The 12,500-nt window shown below is 33.8% G+C and overlaps 1 protein-coding gene across 5 annotated transcripts in view; it reads right to left on the bottom strand.

Annotated features, from left to right (window-relative positions):
* LOC106876564 (high affinity cAMP-specific and IBMX-insensitive 3',5'-cyclic phosphodiesterase 8B) overlaps positions 1-12,500 on the bottom strand; it is a 290,747-nt gene that overhangs the window by 152,787 nt on the left and 125,460 nt on the right. For 3 of the 5 annotated variants that reach the window (XM_089359035.1, XM_089359033.1, XM_089359038.1), the window contains exon 2: positions 7,461-7,499. The exons of the other annotated variants lie outside the window; for them this stretch is intronic. In XM_089359035.1, the coding sequence (XP_089215161.1) occupies positions 7,461-7,499 (39 nt within the window). The remainder of the gene's footprint in view (positions 1-7,460; positions 7,500-12,500) is intronic. 5 annotated transcript variants of the gene reach the window in all.

Below are 12,500 nucleotides of genomic sequence, written 5' to 3'. Positions count from 1 at the left end.
AATTATTTCCCCTTACAAAACTCTCTGATGCAGTTAACACTTTGCAATAAAATTTTATATTCTATCTTATTATTCAATTATTAAATACTATACTTAACTCTCACACACACAAACACAATTATAATCATCTCAATTTGTTTATGAATGCTAAAAAAATTTCTTTTTCTTCAGATACTTATGAGCCATTAAACATGTTTGCCCATGTATTGCTTATTTATTTATTTATCCACATTACATGGCTTCTGGTCCAACACTTTTCTAATATTTTCATATGTAACTAAATATTTTAACACAGCTAAATTTAATTTCAAATTTCCTAATTTCACCGATATTTAATGGTCTTCAACCGATTAACAAAGTTATTTTCTCTTAACGAGTATCTAGCATATTTCCTTCAACCATTTTCACTTATCATCAATCCATTTTTTCCCCCCTGATAACTCACACAAACAGCAACATATTTTAAAAACTTGTCTTTCATATTAATTGAATTTATTTTATTCTTGTCTCTATATAAATGGAATGTAACTATTTTCTATCAATATTTCGTTTCACCTATTATTCATCCGCACATCTATGTTTTGTCTTTCTTTCCTTCCACCTATCTCCATACAGCCCTTTATTTATTGACAATTCCTTGTTTCCTTTCCTCATCTTTTCAATGCTTTCAACGTTCTGTCTGAAATGCAGAAGTGTGCAATCTGTAAGCATTAATATAAACATCTTCAACACAGCTGAACATGCTTTCAATACTGATCGTCATTTCTTCTGTGGTCCTCACAAATAAATACTTGTAGAGAACGGCAGCGACAGAATGGTGAACTGTCTATCATTGGTAGATTAGTAAACTATAGCAACGGTAGAATGGTAAGATGTATATATTGATGAGAGAATGGTAAATTATATCAGTGGTACAATGGTAAAATGGTAAACTGTAGATCAATAAAAGAATGGTAAACTATATATATCATCTCTTGTCCTTAACATTGTCACTCCTCACTCATGTTTTTCCCTGATCACCCTTTCAGTGGTGACTGGCACCACTCTCTTTCTCCAAGCCACTTCCTATTGGCATCCATCTCACATTCTTCACACTGTCTCACATCTACCATTGACTTCAGCCCACCTTCACTTGCCATTCCTTGTGTTCATTCCTATACCCCTCAAATCTCTCTACCTCCTACCTCTGTTCTTTTGGGCCCTCACACATTGTCAAACTTATACCAGCATAAAAGACAAATATAAAATGATGACAATGAGGATGCTGCTACAACTTAGACACACACACACACACACACACACACACACACACACACACAAACACACACACACAAATACACACACACATAAATACACACACAATGACACATATATATTAAAATGTGTGTGTGTGTATGTATGTGTGTGTGTGTATGTGTGTGTGTGTGTGTGTGTGTGTGTGTGTGTGTGTGTGTGTGTGTGTGTGTGTGTGTGCTTGTTGTCTGTTTACATAAATTGGATACTAAGATGCCAAAAATACCTAATATACCAAAAATAGCAATATAGCAGCAAGAATCAGAAAATTCACCTCTGTCTTATTTATTGCAGAATCGCTTTATGAAGAAACATATTTACCAACTTCGACGATTGTAGTTTCATTGTTACTGAAAAGGCTTTACGTTTGCATTATTCTTGTAACATAATATTGATGATTGTGCGTAAAATAAATGTTGTGTTCCTTTAATGAGTTTCTGATAATGGCTATTCATATCAATTAATTGATATAATTAATTATATAACAATGCAGAAGCAAACTCTACTCAGTGAATGAAGCAGACACAAGACCAGGTGAAAACGAACAACAACGAAAAACAAACGAAGCAACGCACATAAAATAAAACTAGGATCTGAGGAAAAATTGGAGAAGAATAGAGCCAGCCGATGGCATAGATGAGCACTGAATACAATAAACTCATTATTATTATTATTATTATTATTATTATTATTATTATACATTTAATTAGCATCAGCATCATAAACACCACCATCATCACCATCCTCATCACTCTCCCCATCGTTATTGTCATCACTACTGTCACCACCACCACCAGCATCATCATTATCACCACCACCACCACCACCATCAACATAACCACAATCATTGCCACCACTAAAACACCACCACCACCACCACCACCACTGCCATCACCATCGTCACCATCACCACAACCACTACCACCACCACCATCGTCTTCATCATCTCTTCAACGGTGATTTATCACTGTCCACTTTTTAATGATTGCATGGGTCAAACAGAATTTAATTGGGGAAGATTTTCTACAGCTGGATGCCCTTCCTGTTGCCAACTTACCCTGGTTTCTAACTAAGATAATATTTTCCCATGGCTCGACATGTTTTCATGGGAAACTGGAAAGGAAAGACAGTGGCACTCATTTACAATTCTTACATAATGTCAAGACAAGGAGACACAAACGTATGGCCATCATGCACACATATACACACATGTCTATCTATCTATCTCTCTATTTGTAATGTGTGTGTGTGTGTGTATACATATACATATATATACATATATATATATATATATAAAGTTCTGTCTGAAAGTGATTTGAAGATTTGAAGGAACAGGTTTCCCTCTCTCTCCTTCATATTAATATTAGACAATACGCTTCCCCTTCCCCTCTTCTCTGTCTTCATTTCTCCCACCCTAAAGGACTTCAAACAGGTCTCTTGCTTCTGAAATTCCAAGTGTTATGCATACAAAATTTCCTGCAATTGTCATGGTTTTAGGGGTTGTCAGCAATGAAGGACATGTGATGCCTCTTTATTTCTTTCCACAAGGCCTTAGAGGTAACTCTGCCACCCACATTGAGGTCCTGGAAATAATTGTTAAGCCCAGGATAGACAGTGTATGCAATGGAAGGCCATATGTGTTCCGGTAAGACTGCACTATCACACATGGCTATGGTAACACAGGAATGGATGGCTGAAAGTTTTCATGATCACATAACCCCTAACATTTGGTCTCCTAATTCCCCAGATCTCAATCCAGTGGACTATTACATGTGGAATATTGTTGACTGAGAGGTAAATGAACACGTCCATAACACGAAAGATTCTATGAAAGCTGCCAGAGTCAGAGTAATGTCCAGAATGAACCAGGACCACTTGATTCGAGCATGGAGAGGATTTAGATCTCATACAGAAGCAGTTGTTGAAGCTGAAGGTGGCTTTATTGAATAACATTATAGAAATGAAAGTTTATTTTTATTCTCACAGTATTTTTTGATAAATAAAGTTATTATCTGTTATTATATATGTTTTTTTTTTTATAAACATGAATTTGTCCTCAGATATCTCATGCACCTTGTATAATACATGCATATGTGTATACACATGCACGAGGTTGCAAGAAGCAATGAAAATTTTAGAAACAAAATATAAATAAATGAGTGGAAATCAAACCAGTGAGTGTGTTAATTAAAAAGGCACTAAAAGCGAATGACTCTCCCCAGATACAACTATATATAATATGAGTTACAACTATTAAAACTATTACAAAATAACATCTGCCCCCTCCAACTCCAGGACAAAACGGTCCTTATACCCAGCTTTTCTGCATCTTGTTTCTGCTCTGCCAGCAACCTCAGAATATAACCCCCACCCTCTCTAAAAACTTGTTTGTCTTACATCCGTATCTATTTAACTAACTCTCTATTTCTGTTCCTCTCTTTCCCTCTCTTCCCACACACATATAATCAGGGAGAGAGAGAAAGAGAGAGAGAAAACATGTGAATGTGTATGTATGCATGTATGTATATCAATCACAAAGATGAATCATGTTCCAGCAAATTGGCCAGCTTAGTGAAAAGACACAGCCGTGGCCTTCATCAGCTGCCATTTAATGAAGGTCGGCCAGAATTAAATTCTGAAGCTCGTGACTCTAATTTTTACCATGCTGACCATTTAGCCGAAGCATCTTGCATCCTTATTATACATAAATACACTCAAACATACATACATACATACATACATACATGCATACATGCATATATATATATACACACACACATACACATGCATATATTTATATACATATATATGTGACAATGATAATGATGATGGTAATATATGTGTGTGTGTGTATATATATATATATATATATATATATATCATCATCATCATCATCATCATCATCGTTTAACGTCCAATTTCCATGCTAGCATGGGTTGGATGATTTGACTGAGGACTGGTGAAACCGGATAGCAACACCAGGCTCCAATCTAAATTTGGCAGAGTTTCTACAGCTGGATGCCTTTCCTAACGCCAACCACTCAGAGAGTGTAGTAGGTGCTTTTACGTGTCACCTGCACGAAGGCCAGTCAGGCGATACTGGCAACGGCCACGCTCGAAATGGTGTCTTTTATGTGCCACCCACACAAGCCAGTCCAGGGGTACTGGCAACGATCTCGCTCGAAAATCCTACGAAGGCCATGCTATGTATATATTTTTTAAAAATTTCTTTATAAAAAGATATTAAACTATGTGAAATGAATGCATTTTTCTTCCACATATTTTCAACTATATACACACATACACACACACATATATATAAATGTATACATAAATGTTCATATGTACATGTTTTTGTGTTGAGTTTTATGGAAAGAACAGCTGAACATTAAATTGAAGTTTCTCTCAAAACTTTGCAGTGGAGAACCATGTAATTTGTTTTTACAGGGAAAAGATTAACACTGACATTGTTTGGTCTTACAACAAACACACATATGTGTGCATATATATATATATATATATATACTGGTGCAGGCATGGCTGTGTTAAGATGTTACTTTCCCAACCATATGTTTTTGGCTTCAGTCCAGTTGCATGGTATCTTGGACAAGTGTCTTGTAATATAGCCTTGGGCCAAACAAAGCCTTGTGAGTGAATTTGATAGACAAAAACTGAAAGAAGTTCATTGGATATGTACATATATGGGTCTGTGAGAGTGTGTGTGTGTGTGTGTGTGTGAGAGAGAGAGAGAGAGAGAGAGAGAGAGAGAGAGAGTACGTATATCCTTGCTTACATGTGTTCATTCATGGTTACAAAGAAAAGCTTCACTTTCATTTGTAATCAATGTGTCATTTACAGATCTTGACAAGTAGTTCTGCAGTCTTTATAAACAAAAGCCTTATTCGTCTGGTGTGGTTGTTTCCTGTTTTTCACTTAAAAATGTCTGACCAGTAAGTCGTTTGGTAGATGGGGAGTTAATTACCTTACTTAGAAACATGTAAGGGTTGGTGACTGGAAGGGCATTTAGCAACCAAAAACTCTGTCCTGGCACACTCTCGTCTGACTCATGCAACAATGGAAAAGTAGATGTTCAGAGTGCCATGAGAAGTATATCAGCCAATCAGGATAAACATAAATGCACCGGGTTAGAGTTCATAAACAGCAAATCAAAAATTTTATCTTTTAGAAATGTCCCATAACATGAACATCTAGACTTTTGTGCAAATGGAAAATTAAAAATATCCCCGCTTTTCAAAATAAAGGAAGAAAATGATTAACTACAAAAAGAGGAATGCTTCATAAAAATTCTAAATCTGAAACTACGCTGGATTTAGTCAACACTGCTACTAAAAACCACTTCATTTATATGGATTACTTCATAACACGTGTGTTTGAAAAACTGTAAATAGGGAAAGCAGATGGAGAAAATGGAGGTTAAGATGAGAGGTAGACAAAGTGAAAAGAAATAAAGAGAAAAACACAAGAATGAATAGGAGGAAGATGGAGAGAAAGGGTGAGTGAAAGGGTGTAGAAGAAATGGGTGGGTAGAGACAGAAGGGGAGGAGGAAGAAGCAGAGAGAGAAGAAAGGAAAGAAGTCAATAGAGAAGAGAGGGGAGCAAGTTTATGATAAATTAGGAGAGAGTGAGAAGTAAATGAGAGGGAAAGAGGAGAGAGAGAGAGAGAGAGAGAGAGAGAGAGAGAGAGAGAGGAAATAATGAAGGAACGAGAGAAGAGAAAAGAATGAGAGGTTTCAGGGAGAGGTTTCAGGGAGAGAAAGTGGTTATGAGAGCAGAGAGGAGAAGGAAGAGTGAATACAACAGAAAGAGAGTGAGGCAGGGTATGAGGGATGCAGGGAGGGGGAAGAAAGGGAGGGACAAACTATGAGAAGAGAGAAATGAGGGAAACACAAAGGGAAAGGGGAGAGAGAGTATAAGTAAAGAGGGAGAAAGAACGGTTATATGAGAAAAGCAGAGAGGGAGAGAGAGGGGGAGAGGGGGAGTACGGAGAGTGATTTACCATCTTATGGTGCCAAATATAAGAAACAGGAAGCACTCAAGTCAATTAGAATTTCAGGGTGCTTTAGTGTTATTCAAGAAGTAATGAAGACTTATTAATCTATTATAAACATACACAAATGTGTGTGTGTGTGTGTGTGTGTGTGTGTGTGTGTGTGTGTGTATCATCATTATCATCATTTAACGTCCGTAGTCCATGCTGGCATGGGTTGGACGGTTTGAGTGGGGCTGGCAAGCTGGAGGGCTGCACCAGACTCCAGTTCTGATTTGGCATGGTTTTCTATGGTTGGATGCCCTTCCTAACATGCCAACCACTCTGAGAGTGTAATGGGTGCTTTTACGTGCCACCAGCATGGGTGTCACTTGCGTGACACCAGTATCTGCCATGCCTGTAATTTTGCTCAGCTTGATGGGTCTTCTTCTCAAACATGATGTAATGCCAAAGGTCTCGGTCATTGCCTCCATGAAGCCCAATAAATGAAAGGAAGTCAGCCACCTTGCCTCCATGATATATATATATATATATATATATATATATATATATATATGTATACATTTATATATATATAGAGAGAGAGGGTGGCCCAAAAGTCACTACACTATTTTAAACTATAATAACTTTTTTAATTATTTTTTTTCAATTTTTTTTTTGTTTCAGATTATCGACATGTAATTCTTGGAAAATAATCAGAGAAATTCACAACAGAGCAACAAGTAAAAATAATGCAATTTTATCAACAAAAATCAACAATCAATTGTATGAATGTAAAGAGCTAACATTTGTCATTTTGAGGTTAGACAGCCACCATTTAAACAAGTGATACTCAACTTATTTCAGCAGTTTGAACAAAAGGGGGCTGAGACTGATTTACCACATGTGGGAAGGCCACATTCTGGAAGGTTTCAAGACAATATTCAGTGTGTACAGTAGAGCCTGCAACATCAACCTCCCCACCCCACTTCCCGCCCCCGGCAGTCCCAGCAGCTGTGCATATTCTGAAAAGCTCACAGCCATGGATTTAAAGAAAGTTGAATTTATTCCCAAATAAAGTACAATTAGTGCAGGAACTGAAGCCAGCTAATTAGTGGATACAATTAGTGCCTGCTGCCCAGATCAAGAAACTCTAAATTTAATTGGTTGTCATGCTCACCTGATTTAATGGCTCCAGACTTTTTTCTTGAAGGAATATCTGAAAGACAGAATACGGTGTAACAAACTTTGGACCATCCAGCAATTTAAGGTGAAGAAATTGGAGGACTAAACCAAGAAACATTACAAATGGTGATGCAATACTTTTTAGAAAGAGCTCACCATTGTCAAGAATGAAATGATGGACAGAAGGACATAATTTTCAAAACTAATTAAAAATATTTTTGAAAAAGTTTATTTATTGTTTATAAAAGGATAAATGTGAATATTTAATAAACAAAAGGGTGATATTTTGAAATGATCTAGTGACTTTTGGGCCTCCCTATATATATATATACACATACATATATATATATATATATATATATATATATATATATATATATATATATATACATACACACACGCACACACATTTATATATAAGAGAAGAAAAAGAAAATGGAGTTTGGGAGTTAATAATTGTTTATTATTAACAGCAAATTAATCATCATCCCTTACAGCTGTTTCAATTAATACTCAGTAAATATTAAGTAAATATTAAACTTATATTTATATGACTTGAGCATAATATCTTCAGAGGGACAAAAATATACCCTTCGATGTTTTATGTGTTTATAGCAGTTTCCTTATAGCAGACTGAATGAAACGGTTTTTCTTTTATATGAGTATAAACTATATGTTTATTCATATATATATATATATATATATATATATATTATTTTAAGGAAATTAATTCCCCCAAAATACTAGGTGTTGAACCAGTATTTCCTTGGATGGAACCATCCCCTCATGAGGTTAACATGTGTTTCAATGATCTTTCACTGATGACATTCATCAGGTGAAAAAATGTCAGAGTATTTCAATTACACATAAATTTATACATAAATACATACCTGTGTGTATATATATATATATATATATATATATATATATATCTAAAAAGAAGTTTTTAGAAAGAATTCTTGATATTGTTACAAGATTTGAATAAAGATTTCTTAAATTAAAAATCACAAATGTATGTATGTACGTGTGTGTATATATATATATATATATATATATATATATATATATATATATATATATATATATATATATATATATGTATGTGCATTTATGTGTGTATATATATATATATAGGCATATATATGTGTATACATATGTGTGTGTGTGTGTATGTATGTATATGTATATGTGTATATATATATATACATATATATATATATATATATATATATATATATATATATATATATATATATATACATATTATATATACATATATATACATATATATGTATATATATATGTTTATATATATATATATATATATATATATATATATATATATATATATATATATATATATATACATACATACATACATATATATATATATATATATATATATATACATATATATATACATATATATGTATATATATGTATATATAATATGTATATATATATATATATATATATATATATATATATATATATATGTATATATATACACATATACATATACATACATACACACACACACACATGTATACACATATATATACCTATATATATATATATATACACACATAAATGCACATACATATATATATATATATATATATATATATATATATATAAACAATCTTAGAAGAAACACAATGATGTAAATCTTTTGGAAAGAATTATTCCATTGTACTTTTGCTACTTACAGCTTTTCAGACTTACATTCTACAGGAGTAATTTCCAAAGACAAAATCGTTCTTAGTAGAAGTGTTGACCATTATTTATGGTTTAGTTTCTGATTTAGAATTCTTATTAAATATCCTTCTTTTGTCTTTCGCCTTTGATCAGTTTCTTCTTTTATTTGGGAAAAGGCAATATTTTCAAGTTTCCATTTCACAAATGTCTCAATGTTCATGATACAGAATTTTTTCTAAAAGATTTGTTGTTTATAAACTCTAATGCAATAATTAATTTTGATCTTCTTTGGCTGATGTAATTCTCATTATGAGCATGTGATGCCGTTTATGAGATTCTTTGTTTTAAATTTTATATTTTCATTAACTTTCAGCTCATTATTTCTTCTGATGAGAATTTTGTCTTTGTTAAGAGACTTTTAAGATTTAATGATGGTTGACTTCAGCTGTTAATAATTTGAGATTATTGAATTAATTTTTTGAGATTTGATATAAGATTCGAAGATATCATTTTGTTGAATGTAAGATGTTATGGTTTCTAGTCTTATGGATAGCTACAACTTAAATGTTTTTGTTTTTGTCTTCACCTTCATTGTGAGGATTCCATTGCACGACAGAGACTGGAATCTCTTTTACTTTGGTTATGGCAAGATTTACTGTTCTTCAGGTATTTTGTTTCTGAAGGAATACCTTTAGTTCCACCAGTCATCTGTCTTATCTATTTGTGTCCATAGCTTATTGAAAATAAACATCTTATCATGTTAAATTGGATGTTCCATTCAATATAGAATTGGTAGCTAGATCTAAAATCTATGTATTGGTGTGTATCCATGTCCTTGGAATAGAGACTGGTTGTAACATTCTAATTCTCTTTAATTACCAAAAATGGGAGTTCCATTTCATTCATGTTTATGGTAAACTGGCTCGATTCATGGATGCTGGGTATTAATTTAAGGAATTTTGCAAGATCTTCCTTACTTTTATTCCAAATTATAAAGCAGTCACACAGAAATATTTCCAGTTTCTTTCAAATTCCATTGGAAATACTGATCAAAAGCAATCCTAGAACAGGCATAGATTTTTTCTTTGAGGAATTCCATTCTGATTATGACAATTTCAGGTGTTACTTTTGTGGCCATGGCTGTTCCTATTACTTGCAGATAATATTGGTTAGCAAAAAAGTTGCTGCTTTCTAGAACCAATTGTAACCCTTCAATTATATAATCATCTGGGAATCTCACCTTAATTTTGTGTGGGTATTTGTCTATCCAGAATTCTACTGCTTGTAATCTTAATCTATGGGGGATAGAAACTAGTCAGGTCAAAACTTATCAAGAGTGTCTGCAAGAAAAATACTTCATAAGGATTCTAAATCTGAAGCTAAACTAGAAATAGTTAATACTGCTACTAGAATCAATTTCCTGTATACAGATTACCCTATAACATGTATGTTTGAAAACATGTAAACAGCAAAAACACTTACATATAATAAATACTTCTTACCAAAAGATTTGTGTCATTCTGCTTTTAAAATTAACAGTTTTTGATTGGAAATAAAAAATCTTTCTTCCAAAACAGAATAGAAACAAATTGAATTTGAAAACCGTTTGAAGCATTATACGTGTCAAAATTTCTATATTTCTCATCGGTACACACTGTTTCAGCAAACTGGATTAACCTAATAAAAAGTATAACCTCATGCTTTATTAGTTACATTTAAAAGATGTCAACTTGAGTTTAATTAATTAATTCTAGCTGATAAAACTCAAGACTATGATTTTTACTAAGCTTATTAAGTCAGACAGTTTGCAGAAATTTATTGTGTCCTGATGATTACTGTTCAGTCCCTCACATCCTCATTAGACCCATACACTCATCGTCTCCATTTTCCCCACTCCCTTCCCTCGGAGTTTGTTACTTTCTTCATGTCCACCTTTCACAACAATAAATCTATCCACCTCACCATACTTTATTATCTCTCTCTCTTCCTCTCTCTCCCTCTCTCTTCCTCTCTCCTTGTTACTTTCCTTTTAGCTTTGGTTCTTTGGTGTTACTTTGGTTACTTTGGTTCTTTAGTGTTGAGAATTACATGATGACCTCACTACAAGATGTGCCATTTAAAACTTTGCGCTGAGTACACACTGTAAAAGCATCAAGTGTTAGGAAGAACACCCAACTGTGGAAATCTGAGACAAGAGAGCATGGTGCTGTCCTTCAACTTGTGGAAATTGGTTGAACTATCCATGGATGCATGTATATAAGTATACATGCATGCATGGATGTGTGTATGTATGTATGTAATGTAATGCATAATTGTACCCCACTGGTGTGAAATGCAATTAAACAAAAGAGTAGTCCATAATTTTAGGCTGAGTGGACTTAGTCGGAATATATATCCTTTCATTAATCCAGTCTTCTTTTCTGGAAGTAACAGGGGATCTATTTAAGGATGACACCTTATTCTTTCTGGACAGAAGTAGTAAAGATTATTTGCCAACATAACATGGCAGTCCTGGTTTAGGATGAATGTTGCTGTAATTTAGCCCCAGGAGACATCATCTCCAGCTGGCTATACGACATGATCTGTATCCTTATTTTTTGAACAAGGGAATCTTGGGAGTGCTAGATTCCCTTGTCTGAAAACATAAGGACACAGATCGTGCCGTACAGCCAGCTGGAGACGATGTCTCCTGGGGCTAAATTACAGAAACATTCGTCCTAAACCAGGACTACCATGTTATGTTGGCAAACAATCTTTACTACAAAGTACTGTTGCTGAATATTTCTCATTGTGAGATTTAAAAATAGTAATTTTCTAATGGACAGAAGTAGTAAAGTACAATTCGAAAGGCATAGAGAAAATTTCTTCAGCTTTTTTTAAAATTTGGGACAAAACATTACTATGGGAAAGAATTATCATCGAATAAATTTTCTTGATGCTACCTTCTGTTTTGATACTGGATTATATGAACCATTTCATAAGCCAAATGATCATATTAAGTACATTAACGTAGCATCCAACCATCCACCCTCAATAATACAGGGATTAGTTAAGAATATTTCTACAAGAATTTCTAGATTATCCGCTAACAATAAAATTTTTGAATCACATGCAGCTTATTATAATGCTGCTTTAGCTAGGGCTGGGTACTGTAAGAAGATTTAATATATACAAGAAGCAGGCATACACAACACTGGTAATTCCTCCAATAGTAATAATACATGTTGTACACCATCGCAACGTTACAGTATGAAAATTCACTCAGATCAAGAATACAGGCCAGGAAGAATTGGTCAAGACAATGAACTACCAACGAACACTCATAGACACATGCGAC

Source organism: Octopus bimaculoides, chromosome 10, assembly GCF_046866305.1.
Source record: "Octopus bimaculoides isolate indiv1 chromosome 10, ASM4686630v1, whole genome shotgun sequence".
Lineage (NCBI taxonomy): Eukaryota > Metazoa > Mollusca > Cephalopoda > Octopoda > Octopodidae > Octopus > Octopus bimaculoides.
This window is presented reverse-complemented; position numbering and strand designations above follow the sequence as displayed.